This window comes from Rhinolophus hipposideros (assembly GCF_964194185.1).
Source record: "Rhinolophus hipposideros genome assembly, chromosome: 1".
NCBI lineage: Eukaryota > Metazoa > Chordata > Mammalia > Chiroptera > Rhinolophidae > Rhinolophus > Rhinolophus hipposideros.
The window spans coordinates 106,943,230-106,963,808 of NC_138047.1; the positions used below are offsets into that span (position 1 = coordinate 106,943,230).

Consider the following 20,579-nt stretch of genomic DNA (forward strand, 5'->3'; position numbering starts at 1 on the left):
TTAAAAATGTTTGTTCCCTCGGAGATAGTCATTCAATTTCTGAGAACCGATCTCCAAGAAATAGTCTTCTATGAAGACTAAAATTTATACACAATGCTAACCACCGCATTGTTTATTATAGCAAGAAGGGAGGCCACTCTGTTGTCCAATAAAAGGGCAAGAAAGCTTTGCGTTATATACCCTGGAAAAGGGAACTTCATGACAACTATGTTAGCATGAGGAAAATGCCTATAAGATGAAATTAAAAGAAAAAGCAGTATATGGAATTGTGCATTGGTTATGATTTCCAATATTGTACAGAAATTTTTTACCCATAGGGATAAAACAGGACATGGTCAAAATAGCAACAGAGATTTTGTTTTCATGGTTTTTGATATTTTCTTCTGAACAGCTGTTCTCTATTTTCCTTTTTTTGTACTAAGCATACATCACTTGAATTAATTTTTATAACTTGTATTTTTAATAGGTATATACGTACACTCTGGCCTCTATTACAAAGACAGACCTATATGAAGGAACATGTGTGATGGAACTTGTCATTTTTCACTTATTAGAAACACTTAATGTCCCGTTCTACAGTGTTAAAATAATTTGTACCCACTGTCTCTTGGATATAACCGTGTCCTTATTTTACATGGCTGAGTCTGTAAGTTAATGTGGCCTAGAATTTGCTTATGCACAGAGAAGTGCAAAGAAAAGCCAGTTCCATCCAATCAAACCTCAGATGTAGGCACCATATTTGCCCACTTGGATAGATTTTCCTAGATTTCTCATGAGTTTCAGTTTAGTCTCCTTTATCTGTCCAGTTTCCTTCTTGGTCCAATAAGCAGCTCAAAAAAAAAAGTTACTCTGAATTCTACACCTGCAAATATTATCTTCAATTCACAGGATGGGCACTGCCAGTTCCTCTCACTTGATCCAGGCCAGTTCCCAAGCCACCCTCCAGATAACAGCTGGAATAATCTTTCTCAAATGTGAATCTAGTCCTGACACTCCTCTACGTGGCTTCGGCGCTTAAGTGGTGGCTCCCATCGTCATGCCAGGTCCTTCATCTTGTCTGTCAACGTCATTTTTTCCCGCCCTGCCCATACGCAGTAAGGTCCACTCACATCCAGTTACCACCATTCCCAGCACAGCACATTCTCTTACCCTTACATGTGCTCACGTTGCTAGGAAAAGAAAGACACAAGTTACTGGCTGATCTACAGCTATTCCCGATCACTTTCTCCTTTGTCACTTCCCAGCCTAGAGGTTGGGAAAGTGGAAATTTGGTCTCAGGTAGGAATGGCCATGGACACCCTTTGAACAAGTACAAAACAAAACCTGCCAGAAGCACCTGGGACAGGGCTGCCTCCTGCTTCCACTTAGGACACAGATGTGAAACCCGGAGCTGCAGCAGCCCCCTTGTGACATGAGGCAATACTCTCCAGGAAGAAACTAACAAGCTGAAGACAATGGATCTGAAGGATGGAAAGAAACTGAGTGGTTGAGGGTATCACTGAGATGCCAGACCAACCCTGAGGCCGTGCAGCTGTCGCCTTGACAGGTGAGATGTTCTATTGCAGCCTAGTTAGTGCCTCTTACTAGATTCACTCTTCCTTCACATTAAGGAATGGAAGTATAGTGGTGAGTTCAGTGCCTGGAACATTCTAGAAGCTCAGTCCACATTAGTTGCCTCTTCTTTTTTTCCTGAGAACTCCTTTGGCCCTACTTACTCACCTGTTGGGAAAACGTTGTACCCAGACCTGTATATTTTACTGAGATACACCAGGTCATGTATCTGTACATACAATTTGACTTGGCCTGTGACAAAACCAAACTGAAGTGGCTTGGGTTTAAAAGGACGTTATGGCCAGGAGGGAGGGGTGAGCAGCCATCCCCAGGGGTAAAGGAGCTCCACTCACAGCTGTGACCAGCGTCCCACGTACAGCCAGGAAGCTCTCTCCAGCTTTCTGTTTCTCCTTGGCTGCTTCTTTCCCTGTGATAGGGACCAGAGAGCTCCTGAAGTTACTGTGGGGCCCAGCTCAGAAAGCCTGTGGTCAGAAAACTAGACATCTTTAACATTTACCTAAAATAAAACAAAACATGAAGGGCAGTTGAACCAAAAAATATCAGTGGTCTTTCAAAAAACAAAAAGAATTACGACCTTGGGCTGGTAATGCAAAGAAGTTGAGGGTTTCAGGTCCTCTGTTTCTACTGAAAGCTACAGCAGGTCTCCTTCTTGAGTCTCGAGGCCCATGTCCAACCCCAGAAGGCATTTCTTTACCCAGCCCCCAGTCCTTCAGCCTCATCACGCCCAGGTCTCAATTTGCACAGGTCGTCCAGAGACATCCAGCCTCTGACATCCAGAAGCCATCACAGGTCACGCAGAAGCCCAGGGCAGGTGGTGCAGTCAGCTCAGAGTGTAATGAGATGTGGCCAGTCATTCAACAGAGAGCCCAGGGGCCAGGCCCATGCAAATGATGACTGAAAAAACGGTTCCAGGGTCCGATGGTAAGACATGTCGTGAAAGGGCAACATTTGAAAAAGAAACCGCACTGTCCCTTGTGTCATCATGAAGCTCCAAGAAAAAGCCACCAGAGACAGGAGACCCCCAAAACCCAACCGCACAGACAAAAGGAGAGGCCCACTGGCGTGACAACCACAGCAGGGGTGTGAGTGGCAGGCTTCATGGAGCAGGAGGGGTGGCTGGCTCTGGGTTAGAATCCTTTTTCAGGTCTTGTGTGAAAATTCAAATGACAAACAGCGTGTGTTCCGTCCATATTGGTTCCTTTCTCCTGCTCCTTCCCCAACCATCACCCCCAGCCCCAATTCTACCTGAATGTGAGGATTTCGACATTTGGCTATGTCAATTCCTCAGTGACACTCACCACCTTGGGGCTTCCTAACTGGTCTTTTGCTTCTGCGTACATTTGTGATCCTGCAATCTACTCTCCAAACAGCAGCCCCAGGGAACAAACACCAGGGCAGGTCACGCCCCTGATTCAAATCTCTCCAGTGGCTTCCTATTGTACTTGGAGGAAAGCGCCAAGGCCCACCCAGCCTGCCCCCTGACCACACCTCCCAAGCACCGTTTCTCGCTCACTGCCCTGCAGGGACTTCAGCCTCCTCACCATCCCTTGAGTGGCCAGGTTCTCTCCTGCCTCAGGGACTTGCATGTGCCGTTCCCTCTGCTGGAACGCTCTTTCTGCCACACCCACAGAGCTTCTCTTCATCCTTCAGACCTCAGCTTAGTTGTTGCTTCCTTTGGAAGTTTTCCCATCCAGAGGCCCCCTGTCATAGACGCTCACATTCCTCTTCAAAGCAATTATCATAATTGAAATTAATTTCTTATTAAGCATTTATGTACCGTTTAAGTCTGCTGTGAGCCCTGTGAGGATAGATAGTTATATCGGTCTCATCTTTGCTGGAGTTCTGACACCGAGCCCAGAGCCTGGCACATAGGATGGATTTAATCGATGTTCGATAAATAACTGAATGTCACTTATCCTGAACAGATACCATGTCATCTGGGTTCAAAGAGTTTTGAACTGATTCTCTGTTTTTCATTCATATCTGGGTTTTAATGTTTAGCCATCTTTCTTTTCTGAGAAACAAATAATCCCAAACAAAATAAAGTGAAGAATTTTGCACCTTCCACTGACAAGAAGCACCAATGTTTCTCTCTCCTTTAAGAAATGCTATAATAACAATAATAAGAGTCATAATCATATAATGATCGCTGGTGTCTGTGGTGCGATATGCTGGCGGCTGTTCTCAGTGAATCCTCCTGACCACCCCAAAATGCAGCACCTCTTGTTTCTCAGGGGAGGAAATGGAGTCACGAGGTGCTGAGCGTTGCCCAAGGTAGCCCATCTAGAAAGGGGTGTTGCTGGAGTTCAGCTCCGGGCAGCTCTGCTCCTGAGCCATGCTCCTATTTGGCTCACAATACCACCTTTGGCAAGAGAAATGAAAACAAGCCAATCTCTTCCCACAGCCAAGTCTTTGCAAGTTGTTCAGGCAGCTTCAGTGACCAGTAATGACCTAGGCTCCTGCCCCACGTTGGGCTCACAGGCTGGCGTTGCAGAGAGGTGTGGAGCTCAGGTCTGGACCTACTCTGGAAGCATTAAGGTCAAGGAGAGAGCAGATGACGTCTTAGCTGGCTGCTGGTAAATGGACTGTCCCTGTTTCCCCCTCTCAAAGGCACATGAGGGAACCTAACAGCCTCTGTGGCCCTTCTGCATTTAATCACACCTCCATTGTAAGCAGAAACTAGAGCATCCAATTGGCCAGGTAGACACCCCCCCTGGGAATCACCTGGGCCCGCGCTGCATGTCAGAAATGCCTGGAGACCCTTCCAAAGTGTCAGTCCTCAGACACCCTCTCCCCTACTCCAAGTGGACGGAGTTTCTGGGCCCAGGGCCTGGGTGTCACAGGCTTGGAAAGCTCCCCCAGTGGTTCTCATGCACAGCCAGGGCTGAGACTCACTGGTCCAGACCGTGTCCCTCTTCCAGATAGAAAGAAGGGCCTGGGGACGCCAAGGGCTCGCTCAAGGTCCCATGTAGCCTGGTGATTTTCAAGAGGACTTGCTAATAAATCTCCTGGCCAGGACAGATGAGTTGCTCTCTCTGCCAATGAGTGGCAGGGTGGGGGCAGATGTGAGATCTCATTCAGGGTCCCTGTGCTGTGCCATTTCTGGAGTTGGCTGTGCTGCCCTGGATTCAGGAGCCTGTTTTCCGTTCAGAGGAAGGCCCGGGTTTGTGAGCGGGCACACTCAGTGCCAGTCGCCATGGATACTGCAGACACTGGCCAATGCAGGGAACCGGTAATGGAAACCCAGAGGAAACACCAACTTGCAAGATCTCAGGGTGGCTGCCCAGCTCAGATCCCAGCATGGATGGGAGACAAATAAATAACCTCTTGGGTTGGGGACACATACCTAGTCTCTAACTGCTCAGAGACCAGCCTTCAGTAACGTAGTCATGCAACTCAACATTCAGCTATCCACACTTCCACGTGCCAGGCCCTGTGCTGAGTATTGGGGACATTCAGGGGACAAGCCAGAGGCCTTGACATCCAGGAGCTTATAGTCTGGGGCCTGGCACGGGTGCGGGAAGAACCCACTTTTTAAAAAGGGCTGGCACTCCATGCGTTGCATGACTCCTAGAGGAGGTCTTTGGGGGGATGTTTCTTGCTATAAATCACTTTTCAAAATGCCTCACCTATGAACTGCCAGTGCTCGGAGGGCAGGCGCAGACCCGTCCTCCAGCACACACCCATGGCAGTGCCGGCCACTCCGCAGAGGGGACACTCGAAGTGTGTTTGTTGAATGGACGGATAGATGCAAATAAGATGAAGGTCCTGAGATTGGTTTTTCACTCCGTGTCTCTGAAAAACCCTCTGAAGGCAGGAGGCTGGAGCATCATCTCACACCATGCTACTCTCCAGGCTGCCCTAAATTTTAATTAGTCATAATCGTTATGAACATGTTTATAGCACTTTAGCATTTACAAACCACTTTCCTCCCATTATCTCTCTGGGCTCTCACACAGCTCTGCGAGGAGGGAGGGGTAATCAACCTTCCTGAGGGGTTCCGTGGTTTTCCTGTTACCGGCGAGACGGGAACAGTGTTTTACGTGAGCCCTCGTGTGCTGCTTGTCTTACACATGCTGTTAATATGTTTACTTTTACATGTGTAACTTAATGATCTCAGCAACAATGAGATCATTGCTGGTAATTATAGATAATGCCAGATAATGACTGTAATTTCTGCTTTATGGATGAGAAACTGATACTCGGGGAGGTGGAGCACCTTGCCTGAGGATACAAGGCCAGTGAGCGGTGGGGTTGGGATTTGAACCCTGCTCTGTCTGACTCCAAATCCAGGAATAATGACAACAAAGAGGGCGCCACGACGACGACGGCAAGCACTGCTTGAACATTGACTCGGGACCGAGCACTGAGCCTGGCATTTGACAGATTTTATTAGCTGAATACTCATTTAGTATTAATTTAATATTCTCCTAATTAATACAACTTTGCTACTCCCGACAATCCCGTAGGACCTACTATTATTATCCACCATGTCCCTTCCCCCAGGCCACATGTGATCTGGGGATTGTGCGTTTGCAGGAGGGAGGTGGGGGCTCTTACCTGGTGCTTGACAAGCATCAGGCAACTCCAGCTTTAAGACTTTGTGCCACCAGTTCAGGGCTCAGCACACAGCAGGGAGGAGACGTAGGGAAAGTAGAAATAAACCAGACATATGGGGACAATCTCACAAGCGGCATACGTGAAATGCATCTCTAGACTTGATACTATTTGAGTTTTGTTGTCAATATGCTTATCCTCATAGACCCTGAGTAAGATGACTTCAGCTCTAAGAAATGAAGATTTTTCTAAGAATTAAAGCTCTTTCGAGATGAACTAGGCTGCTATGGGCCAAACGAAAGGGTTTCTCACTCTAGAAACTCTAAGTTTCCTTTTCTCTAGTGTTCTGACTCCATAGCCCCTGGTTACAATCGTTTTTTAAATCAGTTTCTTAATCGTAAGGAATAGATTGTTTTTAACCTGACTCATAGAAATCTCCTATTCCCTGATTTAGATAATTATCCTGAAATTTATGATTCATATTTGTTGATTATAATTATTGAAGCCTAATGTTTTTCTCCAACCTGTTCCAGACCTCACTCCTGGACCACTGACATCACCTGAATGACAGGTTGAATGGCCACAGGCTCCACAGAGTGGACAGATTTTCCATCACATAGCTACCTCACATCAATAGCTTTGAGCTCTGCTCTTTAAGCCAACACTTTTAAATTTACTAATTAAAATCTATTTTTCCTTATTCAGGGGCCTTGGGGATACAGAGGATACCCCAGCAAGATTGCCAGTCCCAACCAAAGAAGCCAACACGGTCTTCCATGTGGATCTCGAGACCCCTTCCTCTCATCAGAGGTCAGATAAGGTGAGAGTTCTGTGACTCCCCCAATAGGTAGGGACAGCTCTACACCCCTGTCCAGCAGGAAGCAGATACAGAAGAAAAGACCTCCTGTTCCTCAACTTACCATAGAGATTTTATGGCAGTTAGAGGCAGTTAGAGCTAGGCATCGGGTCTCTGCATTCCTGCATAACCCACAGAATGTGATCGCCCAAAAGACCTCCCCCCTCCACCCAAAACTTCCCCTTTTCATTGTAACTATCTACCCCGATGAGGAACAAATGGGTACAAAATACCCAACTGGATTAAACGGGCCACTCACACCTGTGCAGTCAAGGCCACAATGACCTTCATTTCACCTGGGCTTCATTATACCATCATTATAATATCATACATGTGCCCGGAAGTTCATTAATATTGAATTCTGGGAAGCAACATGCGCAGTCTAAAAAGATGAGGTAAAAGCCTCTTGTCAATCACAGGTGTCAATCAAGTGGTCCCACACCTGGAAAGGAACAGCGCATTGGAGAGAAAATGGGATAACAACTCCAAGTCGTCTCCAGTCAGTGCCTTTGAGCCATTCTCCACTGCTCGGGTCCACTTCTATTTCTTTGAAGTGTACTATCTCTTCTAATATACTACTCTTTCACCACTTTATTTTTGTGTCTCGTTCAATTCTTTGCTCACAATGCCAAGAACCTGCACACCGGGCTGAAAAGGGCCCATTTTCCAGTAACAATAGTGCACTCCCTGTCACCAGAGATGTCTAGGTGACAGGAACAAGCTAATACTCAGGCTGTAACAGTTCTGTGCTTGGGGGTCGGTTCTTCCACAGAACGACCACCAGAGCAAGGGAACAGGTGATAACTATTCACAAGGCAGTGACCAAGAAGAGCGGCCCTGAGAACAGGAGCTGACCGTGCTGTCAGTGGCTGGTGGCAGGAGCCGGCGAGCACTCACAGCCACCATGTGCTCCTGGGGACATAACCGATCCTGCAGAATGTCAGCGTCAGACCGGCTTCTCTGGTTCTGACATGAGACCAGGAACAAGACCATTTCATCATCTTCACAGCCTAAAACAAGGCCGCTGTGCAAGCCACAGGAGAGACCAAACATCCCCCATCCTGGCTGCACACATTTCCTGCGCTGCTCTAACACTCCACGACAAACAGCCCTTTAACACAACACACATTTGTTCTCTGACAGCTCTGCAGCCAGAAGCCTAAACCGGGCCCCCCTGGCTAATATCCAGGTGCCGGCAGGGCCTGTTCCCTCTGGAGGCTCCAGGCGGGGAATCTGTTTCCCGCCCTTTCCAGCTTCTAGAGGCATTCCTATTCCTTGGTTCACAGCTCCTTCCTCCACCTTCAAAGCCCATTGGGTCTTTGTCATCCTGGCTCCCTCTTCCACATTTAATGACCTTGTGGTGACCTTGGGCCCGCCCGGACGACCCAGGATGATCTCCCTGTCTGAGATCAGCTGATCAGCAGCCCTCGTTCTGCCTTGCTGCAGAATGTATTGCTCTCACAGGTCCTGGGGATTAGGACGTGGACGTCTGTGGGGGACGCTATTCTGCCTGACACACTGGAGACTATGCGTAAAGCTGCTGCTTCACCAGTGGCATCTGGAAGTTGCTCGATCGAGTCTTCCCTCCTTTAGATAAGCTTGATTGAGATGCCCCCGCTTCCTGACCGCACCCAATCCAGAACAAAGCTCTTTTTCCTTGAAACCTCCCCAAAATGACGTTCCACAAGCCTGAATCCTACAGTCAGGCCTTTCTAGCACCTTGTAACTAAGACACCCCGTATGTCCGGGGTGTGTGTTCTCTCACTGAACAACGAACACAACTTGCTCAATGGTCTTTGGTGGGGGCACAGTCGGCAGCCGGGGCGAGAGGGTGGGGTGTGCCCCACGCCATGGAGACAGAGGCTGGACGGGCCAGCTCAACATGCAGCCACAGGTAAAAAGAAAGCTCCACAGCGGCCATGACTCTTGAGCTGGGTCTTGGGGGCAAGTAGGAGCTTCTGGATGTGAAGCCCCAAGGCGGAGAAACTGCTGTGGGGGCTGGGAGGGTAAGCAGGCCAGGTGCTCTCCGGGGCTCGGAGGGGTCTGGACTCTCGGTGTCCTATGAGGAGCCAGGGGTCTGCACAGTATCACAACAGCTTACGGGGAGGAGATTCACTGTCACCCCCTTTGACAGATGAGGAAACGGCCTCCGAGGGTTACCCCTGATCAGCAAGAGCTGAGAAAGGCCAGCGAGAGCCCACCACAAAGCCAAAAGGGGCCTCCGTCAGCACAAAGGACCAGGGTTCCACCCCCCGCCATCAGGGAGGAAGGGAAGGGGCCAGAGGCTGCCCAGCCACGGGCCTGGACAGAGGTTCAGTTGTCCATGGAATGTCTGAGCAGCACTAAGAAGGAAGCTGATGCAGGAACAGGAAGGTTGTCTGGTTTGGAGGGAGGTCTGGGCTGGAGCCACGTGCCAGGCCAAAGACGAAACCCCAGGCGAAAAAGCGGTTAGGTGACTTGGGAATTCTACAGGCAGGAGGGAAAGCGGGAGAAGATGGTGTCCCGGGGCCCAGGGAGAGAGCATTCTTACCAGTGATTCTAGAACAAGAGGGGTCAGAGGCCACGTACACAAAAACCAGGAAGTGGTCTCTGCGTTTGCCCCGTGGAGACGTGGCTGGGAGCAGTGTCTGAAGAGTGGGGTTGCGGGGGAAAGCCAGACAGAGTGAGTGGAGGGGGCAGCATGCAGCAGGTGTCACAGACGAACACTCCATAAGTGTGACAGCCAGGGGACAGGAGCGTGAAGAAGCGGACACTGAGGAGAGCAGGGACTTGTGGTTCTGGTTTGCGTTCAGGCTGAGGCAAAGGAGCCGTGGTGGGGGGATGATGGGAGGACAGACGGGAACAGACGAGGGAGTTCTAAGACTAGCGTGGGGCAGGGCGGCCGTGGCAGACAGGGAGCCCCCTTCCTCTGAGAGGAAAGGAGGTCAACTGGGGAGGGGGTGTTGGTGGACGTCCAAGACCCAGGGTCCCCATTTTCCTTGTGAAGAACGATTCCAGGCAGAGGGGCAGTGAGGGTTCAGGAGCTTGTGTGGGAAGTGGGGACTGTTCTTTCTGCGGCCTGAAAACTGGAATATAACCTTGACCCAAGGCCGTAGGGCCAGCGGGCCAATGGTCAGCTCGTGGGGGGAGGGCTGCACCAGTGGAGGTTCTGGCAGGGGCCATCCCACAGGCAACCAGGCTGTCACCGGAAACGCTGAGAGAAGGGCGGCTGCAGCAAACAGACGGGTCCCTGTCCTAGGCATCCCAAAATTGGGTTTCTATGGCAACATGTCTCTGACCTGCATATCCCACAAATGTTTCGTTTCTGCAAAGCACTTTCTGAGCACGAGAGCCTGAAGCTACAGAGACAGTGGGGTGGCGTCCTGGCCTTGGGGGCCCAGGGTCTTGTGGGGGAGGGAGACTGAAGAGGGACAACACTGACACCAGGGTTGAGGGGTGAGGACAGGGCTGGGGACACTCAGGCCAGCTCCGAGTCCTCCTTGGGAGCCAGATGGCTTCCAGAGGTAGCGACACTTCAGCTAGGAGCTGAAGGAGAGTGGGAGTAAGCCAGGTGAAGGCAGCTGGGAAGGAGGTCTTGGGTGCTGGAGGGAGCTGGGGGGAGTGGCAGCCTCACGGAAAGGTCTCGTGTAGAGGAAGTTGTGAAGAGTAGACAGGGGACGTTGTAAGGCAGAGCCGTCCACAGGACAAGGATATCGAGAGGTGGGGCACCCGGGAACTCCCCCTTTACCGTAGATGTCTGTAAGGTTTACATGATTTTGTTTCCATTTTTATACGAGTTTATTTGAGCCACCACTGATGACAATTGCTGGGAAGCAAGATTTCAAATGCTCTCCGTAAGCTTTACATTTCTAAAATGAGCACATATTAATTTGGTGACTTAACTATTCATAATAGCCAAGAACTAGAAACAACCCAAATGTCCATCAACTGACAAAGGGATAAACAAAATGTGGCCTATCCATACAATGGGTTATTATTCCCCCATAAAAAGAAAGCACTGACGCACGCTACCATGTGGATGGACCTTGAAACCTTGTGCTAAGTGAAGAAGCCAGACACAAAAGGCCATGTACCAAATGATTCCATTGATACGAAATGTCCAGAAGGGGCAAATCCACGGAGACAGAAGGCAGATGAGTGGTTGCCAGGAGGTGGGGGCGGAGGGACTGGCTGCTTAAGGAGGGTGGGGTTTCTTTTTAGGACGCTAGAAAGGCTCTGAAATTAGATGTCAGCCATGATTGCACAACATTACGTGTGAAAAGCGACGGAATTGTAAACTTTAAAATGATGAATTTTATATTATGTGAATTTTACCTACATTTGTTCTTAAATGGGTGACCCAGCAGAGCACAAACACCCTCTGATCTGTAGACCACATTTCTGAGCCAGAAGAAAAGCGAAATAAGCAGGTTGAAGTAAACCAGTTTATACATAGAGCCCCCGCTCCCACCCCCAACTACCACTCGTTCTTCCAGCTCTCTGTTCCCCACACAACCAGGAAACCTGCTCTCTGGCCCCAGGGAGAACCAGATGCCTCCACTGCCCATTCATTCATTCATTCACTCATTCATTCAATCAGTATTTTATGGGTGCTCTCTGTGTGCCAGCATTTCTGGTGAGATGCACAGAGGTCCTGCTCTCGAGCCTCCACTCTGGAAGCGCAAGGCAGACAAGGAGCAGAGGCCCGTTTGTCTGTTGGCCACGAGCGTACAAAACACAACCAAGCAGGACAGGGGTGGGCAGAGATGGATTGGCTGAGCAGTCTCTCTCGGTAGACAGCTGTGCCTGGGAGCCAAAGGACTGGTCATCTAGAGGTGGCTCGGGAATCAGGGCTCCAAAACAGGACCGATGGCTGTATATGTCTAGGGCTACCATTGGGACCCCGCATCTCAAAGGCACGAGATTTGCAGACCCTGCTGTCTTCTGTACCCAATCGCTGACCACTGACAGCTCCTCCTCCAACCACACTCAGCTCCTCCCCATCTTTCTAGCTGCTGGCCCTTGCCCAGTTTGTTCTCTGCCTAGAACTTTCTCGATTTCTACCCCTGCCCTATGCCTGATAACTACAACCCAGTTGTTTCAGCTTAGACATGGCTTCCTCCAGGAAACCATCCTCAACTCCACTATGGCTGACCCCGACCAGCCCCTAGTGGGCCAGGAACCTACTCTGCTCTCTCAGCACTGATCACACAATGTCACCATTGGCTGATTTCAACTATGCGTCCCTAAGTGGACCCAGAGCTCTGTCAGGACAAGAGACCTGTTTCAGTTATCTCTGAGTCCCAACTACGGCTCATTGGAGGGGTCTGCAAATACGGAGTTGAAATGAACACGTGGAACTTGCAATATTAAGGAACATAAAGTTTATAGTCTTCTATAAGCATTAACTGTCCATAACATACCTGATAATTTAATGGAGGTGGAGCTCATAAAGTCAAAAATAGAAATAAAAATCTTTCACAACACTTCCCCGAGCATCGTGCCTTAAATTATTTTACATTCAGTGTCTACCATATGCAGGGGCCTGGAATACAAACTGCATGGTATCTCATCTTACAAGGTCAGAGGCAAAAGCAGTAAACAAAGCCCTTTGGTGGGCTGGAGCTGCCTTGCCCTCTCATAAACACACACGTGCACACACACATGTGCACACACACACATACGGACAGCTGCCACAGACAGCAGCAGCCGAGCTCTGTCACCAGGGAGTGCACCGAGCAGATGATAAAGTACCTTTGTTGTAACCAAGTGCCGTAGGGAAGCCAGCTGGCAGGGCCGCGTGTTGCATGGACAGGAATGGAGAAGGCCAGGTCCTCCAGGAGCTCCTGGGGGGAGAGGGGTGGGCACAGCATGAGCTGGAGGCACAAATGCCCTGCACACTTCCCCATGACAAAACATCTCCCTAGGCCCCAGGAGCCCTTTTTACCGTGCAGGACACCTTCCGACACACAGACACACTTCCTAATAGTTGGCACCTCCAAATTCATATGTCAAAATGCTTTCTGATAACTGTTTTTCCGCACTATAGAAGTGTGGGACACCTTAAGGATATTAGGGAAATCAATAAAAACAAAGATACTTGGAGGCACAAATTAAAAAAAAAAAAGAAAGAAAGAAGTCACCTTCCCGGAAACCACGTGTGTGTGTTTTCAGCAGAATCGAGAACATCAAAATTTTACAGGGGGTTTTGACTCAGCATTACACGATTTCTTCAAAGCGTGTTCGTAGCCGCCATCGTTAGCAGCAGCATGATCTATTGGTTCATCGCTGTCTACCCACCTCCTAACACTGTCTTTGGCACATAGTAGGTACTCAATAAATGCATGAATGTTAAATGGGCAATATTGCATGGAGGGGTATTATCATCATTGACTTAACTGTTTCCTGCAGTTACACATTGTTTCTAATAACTGGCTGTTATAAATCATACTGTGATAAATTGTGCAATTAGTTCTATCTGTGTCTCATTGATCAACCAAGTAAAGAATCCCTGAAAAGGGTTATCACCCAGCCAAAGGGTGTGCACACTTTCCAGATTGCTGGCTCATCTGCCAGTAGACTGTTTTTTCAAGCCAATATCTGCATTATTTTAAAGGCTAGAAGTTATGTAAATATTCCTTTATCCCAAACCCAACAGCCCAGGTAGCTAGAATTTACATTTTGTTTTGTAAAAGCGAGTGCATTCTCCTTATGGAATAAGAATAAATTTTCTTCCCTTCTATGTCCAATATGAAATATATACTTTTGAGAAGCCCAAGAGAACTGACTCTGAAGTGAACTGTATTTTAATAACAGCGACTTGTATTGGAAGCAAAAGGACAGAAGGAAAGGGGAGAGGAAATGTCTAATTTACGCCTTATAAACAGAAAAATACAAGTGAGAAACTCAGGGAGAGGAAGCTTCTGCAAATTAAGCCCGTCCTGAGTAACTATGGAGGCAGCAAGCTCTACGCTGCCCAGCGCTCTGCGTGAGCCCAACCCAAAGGCCACTTACGAAATTCTCCGCCTGTGTACACCACCATAAAAATGCGACCAAGTGAAAAGTTCAAGTGCTTGATCCAATTACCTAATTCTGCTATAATCTCATAAAGGGTAATTATGTGTTGATGATGCTAGGTCATTTCGGGCTGTTGTGACAATCAGCAGCTTTAAATATTAGTCACCCACAGTGAGCCACCTTTATTGGGCACTAGCAGAGAAGTCAAGCTTCAGACAGCTTTTCCGTGACAGGTTTATAGCCTCGTGAGTGTTTATGGCCTTTACACTTTGCTCCTGTGTTTATAGGACTCAGGTGACACCTCCAGGTATGATGACAACCAGGTATGGAAATTGTTGGGGCTCAGCAGAGGCTACCCTGTGTGGTCCAGGGTAAGGGTGCAGGGCTGAGAATCAGGGATCTGGGCTCTGTCCCCTGTCACAACTGCCGACACGCTCGGGCCTCAATCAAGGCGCTGCCTATCCCTGCGCCCCAGAGCCATCCTCCCTTCAGTGAGGATATTAGATTGGATGTGTCCATGCACCTTCCATTTCTTTGGAAAATAGCCACGGGCAATAAGAGCCGACTTAATGGGGTGTTTATCATGTGGCAGGTGCTATTGGGATAACCCCTGACACCCTGGTCCTGTCTGGGACTTGTTTTTCTATCATTTCAGATGGACTCTGGCTCAAGCCTTCATCAAACTCTTTTTTTTTTTCAGTTGGCCACGCTGTAAATTGCTAGGAGAATTGACGTGCTGAGGTTTTATAAACTTCAAAATACAGACAATGTTAACAATTGTAACCAGTGTGTATGTGAGCAGCCCCTTTCCATGTCACTTGTTGGGGACAGGAGCAACAGCTTTGTATATGGGGTACATGGAGCAAGAGGCCCCCAACCCAAAGACCACCCCACCTGGGGGGGTCTGATTGCTCCCCCCAGAACCTGGGTGTCCCCCTCCCCTAAGGTACACAAACGTGTTCAATTTCCGCTGCTGCAACCAACACTAGTGTCTGCCCCTCCTGGCAGCATGTGAGCCCCTGGAGGGCAGGGATGACGTTTAGATTCAACTTTGCCAGTTAGGATGCCTGGCTGGACCCTGCCAAAAAATGTCCAAAGGCAGAAATGGGATAAGAGAGGTGGGGAGGGGACAGAGGAATGAAAGGAGGGAGAGACAGCCGTGGACAGGAATGAATCCATGCCTCGTGCATGAGCGAGCAAACAATTCAGGCCCGACTGGCGCACTTGCAAGGAAGCGAAAGTGCCTGGATCTCTTCCAGCACGACTAGAATGAAAGCGCCACCCTACATACCGCAGGTCACTGGAATCCATCTCTGTCAGGCCCCGCTGAAAAGACACCTCCAGAGCCTGGGAATGGGCCCCCTGGGGCCTTGCAGTCCAGGCTGCTTGGCTGGTGTGTTCCCATGACCTTGGCAAAGGGAAGAGAAGACAGAGGTGGCGTCTGAACGGTGCAGAGAGGGGTGGTGTGTGGTTTCCTGTGTTGAGGTACACAGCTTCGCATTGGCCACGACTTTTCACTCTCAGTCTGCCGTGGGGAAGAGGGAATGATTTATCCTTATTCTCATTTCACAGAAGAGGAAAAGGGCTTAGAAACAAAGCCGTTTTCAGAGGTTGCGCAGCGCTTCAGAGACTACACAGAACTAAAAACATGCCCTTTTGGCTCTGAGTCCTCCATGTCTCCACTCCAAACACCATGCTCTTAGCCTCTCCGTCCTTCTAACAGAAAAGCCCTCACCTGCTCCTGGGATGGCTCTGCTCTGCAGTGTCTGCAGGAGAATGCCTCCTGTCCATCTCCTCCAGGAAGTCTTCTCAGATTACTCATGCCTGCTCTCTCCATCCACTCACTCATCCCCTGGCTGGACACTGTGGGCTCTAACAAAGAATTCATCACCCTGTGTGGTCATCATCTTCTTGGATGTCATTTCTTGCCTCGGTTCATTTATTCAAGAAAACATATACAGAGCTCCTGGAGGAGAGGAGAGTGAGGCTGGGAAGGGAGTCAATTGTGCAAGGCAACACAGAAAACCAGATTGGAAGCCATGCAACCATATAGTCACTCGGTGAATATTTAGAGAGAGTTGCCACATGCCCCCCAAACGCTAAGCTCTTTCCAACACCTGCCCCTTCGTGGGGGTTCATTTCCACCCAATGCTTGGACTTCTGCCAATCCTCCCGGGTCAGGATGGCAGGTGTAACTTAGTAATCTGCCAGGTATTAGCCCAGTAGCCACCTGTCTTCACAGGCAGGTGAACCATGCTCACAGTTCTTGGCCGAAAGCCCCAAAGAGCAGAAGAGTGTATCATTTCCACTCTAGCACCTTCCTTCCTTGGCATTTGCGGAGCACTCATGTGAGCAAGGAGGCTGGGCTTCTTTAAAGAATACAACCATCAAGTAGGGGCAGGGGGAGAGCGGGAGAGCTGGCCTGGTGCTGGGCAGGGGTCCAGTCTCCGGACCGAATTCATCATCAGCCTGGAGAAGGCAGGAAGGTACCAGATGGTGGTGGGGAGGCCACTGTAGCTAAAGTCGGAGAGAGCTGGATTGAACTCCCAGAAAGGAAGGAGCTGAAGTCTCTGGAACCTTGGTTTCCTTCTCTGCAAGATGAGAATATCACTAGCTCACAGGTGCTAATAGATGACGCCTCTGTGACACATAGTACAGCTCCTGGCATACAGCAGGCACTCAGCAAATGGCAGAAATGTGCTTATCACGACGACTACATGTTATCATGTCAAACTCTGCTCTACAGCTTTTGTAAATAAGTTTCCCCTTAGAAGAGCTGCCTCAAACCGGGGACCAGGAAGTCCGAGGGGAGAGGTTTCCCAAGCGTGCTACGGCTGCAGGACTCTAAGCCACCGGCAACTCCTCTCATCTTCTGCAGTTTAGGGGCTTGTCTTCCCTTCCTCCTCACTCACAGAGGGCGGAGGAAGGATCAGGTGCAGTGAGACACATGAAAATACTTTGTAAAAAGTCCTTTTTAAGGTTCGCTTCACAGGACACAAAGATATGCTATTGGTGCCCTGCTCGAAAACTCTGGATGTCTGGATGTAATACAAGTTCCCTACTGATGATCTGAGAAGAGGCAAATTCCCGACACTACCGCTCCCAGAACTTGTGACTGGGCTTTTTCCATTTCTGCAGCCTCTCTGAATGGCGGTGCCTGCCACTCCCACCCCACCCCCACCCCACATTCTCCATCTGCTGTGGGACGACTTCCCTGACCCCTACTCTCCCAACACACATCCATCACATCAGGCTACACTCCAATTACTTGCTCATGTGACTGGAGCCCCTGAGGGCTGCTGCTGTCTCTTTCACCCGTGTGTCCCCAGCACCAGCACTCAGCCAGCCCAGACTGGCTCGGTGTCTGGCAGGAAGGAAGTGGCGGCAGGGCCTTCTCAGGCAGAAGCTCTTTCGGTCCTATAGTGGCTCCTCCACACAAGGCTCCGGAGCTCACGGGAAACGGGCCAGCCAGCAGCAATGTCCTCTCTGAGCGGGACCGCACCAAGGACCCCATCCTCAAGGCTGGTGCTCAGGCAGCCCTAGGAGACGTGGAAGTGAGCCAGAGGTGGCTCCAAGCCCCCTTCGGGACAGAAAGAAAAGCCAAAATGTGGGATCCTGGTAACAAGCCTGCAGTGGGGACGGGTGAAACAGGAAGTCAGGGGAGGAGAGGAGAGAGGAAGAGGCAGAAGGAGAGGAAAGGGTGAGCAGAGTGGGGAGGAAAGCTGGGGCCGACTCCCCACGTCCCTACTAAAAGCGGAGAGGCGAAGTGGTGTAGGGGCTCAGAGTGGACTCCAGGGCCAAGCCCCTCTCCACTTGAGCTGCCGGACGATTTACTTAACCTCTCAGTGCCTCCGTTTCTCATCTGTAAGAAGGGCTAATCAGAGTGCAGTGCCTCACTGAGTAGCTGTGAAGATGAAATGACTGAACATAATGAATGTTTAGAGGAGTGTCCGGCACTGGTGAGCACACGAAGTGTCAGCTGCTGTTTTTAAAATTCATGAACCATTCAAGCAAATTGATTCTTTCCATGTCACCATTGTCTCTATTTCTGCCCAAACATTATCAATACAATTTTTTTCTGCAAGTTTCCTTTTCTGAGAAAACTCAACACAGAACTGAGATTTAAAAAAAAAAAAATCAGCTGTGTCATGCAGGGCTTCTGGTCCCGCTCCCCACATAAGAACGCAGGACATGGTGAGGCCAAAAAGGAACACCCACGGAGCCATAGATAGGGGAGTCATACCACTATATTCTTTCTGGCGGCTGGTCAAGACACAAAGCAAACATCCACCAGTACCCCAACAAGGGGTCTTCCTGCACCCCAGTCTCGCTGGCGGCCAGACAAGACATAGGGAGTAGGATCAACACAATCCGCAATCCACAATCCGCTTTCTAACCTCACTTGCTAGCCACAGTCCGCCATCCGCTTCTCTGCCAACCAACCAACCCAACCCTCCTAGCACAGTCGCGGCAGTTATACCAGTGGCCAATGGCAAACTGGTTACAGCTGATGGCCAACTAGTTACAGCTGACGGCCATCTACTACTTGAGCCAGCACCTTTTCCACGTGAGGTCGAGAGCCTGGAAACTACTCTCTGGGACTCTGTCCCCACAGCTGCCACTCCCTTTCCTACACGAGAACTTCCACAGCCGCTCCCTTCCTAGGGGACAAATGACTCGCTCTTCAGTGTCCTTTATCATCTGGCCCAGTCAGCTTTTTCTCCCCTGGGAGCTCTCCTCTCAGCGACACTGATCACTGGCACATTCTTTGTCCATGCCTTAGCTTAACCTCGCCCCCCCCAAAATGGTGTGTGTGGGGTTAACATATATGCAGAGAGAGTCAGGGACCTGGAGCTGAGGCCACCACAGAAGCCAGGACGCTTGAAGGTCTATTCCCTCAGCAAAAGAGTCGGTCAGGTGGGAAAATGTGACCTTAAGCAGAAGAGATCCCAAGGAAGCTAGTCTTCCTTAGCCTGCGCTCTAGGTGTGTGTGTATGGGGGTTGGGGGGTTGAGAACACATGACGAGAGGTCTGTATCCCATGGGCATTTGGGCTTGGGCTCATACCATCCAAATGACTCACAAACCTCCAGTCAGTAACTGAAGAAGAAAAGGTTCCCTGAGCCAGTGAAATCCCTGGCGAGTGATACTCCTGATATTCTTGAGCCTATGGTGCCCTTGGGACTGAAGCAAAGATACGTAGGATTTCCACAGATAAAGCCCCAGAGTCCAAGATTACAGACCCCTCAAGAAAACGCTTCACGAGTGGAGACACAAGACATGTACTGAGCAGAGTGTCTTCAAAAACATCAAAAATAATAGAACTATTGACTAAAGACCATAAAGTAGACTCTTAAATTAATGTTTAACTTTTATATTAATGTAACACTTACTGTGGGCCAGGTACTGCTCTAAGAGTTTTATCTATCTATCTATCTATCTATCTATCTATCTATCTATCTACCTATTCATTTAACTTCAAAGTAATATTAGGTGGGTAGGTATGACTGTACCCACTTTAAAAATAATAAAACCAAAGCACAGAAGGATCACATGGCCTGAATTTGAACCTCAATAGTCTGGCTACAGAGTCCTCATGCTACAGAAAATGTAGCAAACTTGAACAAAATTACTTATTAATAGAATGTTACTTAGGGAGATAGAGTTAGAGAACATGAAAGAGACTATGGGCCACTGAAGAAAAAAAATGAAGCAGTACTACAATGTTAATACAAGTTCCAGAAGGAAAGAAAGGAGAAAGCAGAGAGGGTAATAGTCAAATATATCACAGAATTTTCCAGAAATGCTGAAAAATATGAATCCTCAGATTCAGGAATCACAAATTCCATTTAAGATAAATAAAAATAAATATGTCTTGTATCAGAACTCTAGAATCTCAAAGACAAAGCAACCAATGACAGAGAGAGAGAGAGAGAGAGAGAGAGAGAGAGAGAGAGAGAGAGAGAGAGAGAAATAGATCAGCTAAAAATATATGGCAATTACACCAATAACAGGCATTGTTAGAAGCCAGAGACAATGGAATAATATTGTCACATTACCAAGAAGAAATAATTGAAGACCTATCGAGTGGTAATGATCACTCGATAATGAAAACAAAATAAAGACCTTTTTAGGAAAAGACTAAGAAGGTTTACTTTTAAAATGCCTTGCTGATAAAATACTATTATGGTGCAAAAGCAATTGCGGTTTAAAAGGTTAAAAATAATTGCAAAAACCACAATTACTTTTGCACCAACCTAACAGTAACAAATGTGCTCCAGGGAGAACTAAATTAAACCCAGAAGGAAAAAATAAAATACAAGAAAAAATGGAAAGCAAAAAAATCTAAATAAGTATTGACTATGTAAAATAATAATGACTAGTTCGAGAAGTATAAAAATACAGTGTGGAAATATATTGCAGGACAATATAAGAGATACAAAAGAAGGTGTCAGAATTCAAGTCTTCTAGAGTCCTGTGTATAGGAGGAAGGTAGAGATATCAAGCCAAGAAGGCATCTTGAAATTTTTAAGAGTAGTTGCTAAAGAATAGAAATATAATGTATACTTAGGATGAAAGGTGGAATAAAGAAAACTTAA

At 48.5% G+C, this 20,579-nt stretch overlaps 1 protein-coding gene across 8 annotated transcripts in view; it reads right to left on the reverse strand.

Moving 5' to 3' along the window:
- LOC308492024 (uncharacterized protein C4orf50) overlaps positions 1 to 20,579 on the reverse strand; it is a 104,633-nt gene that overhangs the window by 17,846 nt on the left and 66,208 nt on the right. For 7 of the 8 annotated variants that reach the window (XM_081036312.1, XM_081036309.1, XM_081036311.1 and 4 more), the window contains one exon: positions 12,719 to 12,810. The exons of the other annotated variant lie outside the window; for it this stretch is intronic. In XM_081036312.1, coding sequence (XP_080892438.1) covers positions 12,719 to 12,810 — 92 coding nt within the window. The remainder of the gene's footprint in view (positions 1 to 12,718; positions 12,811 to 20,579) is intronic. 8 annotated transcript variants of the gene reach the window in all.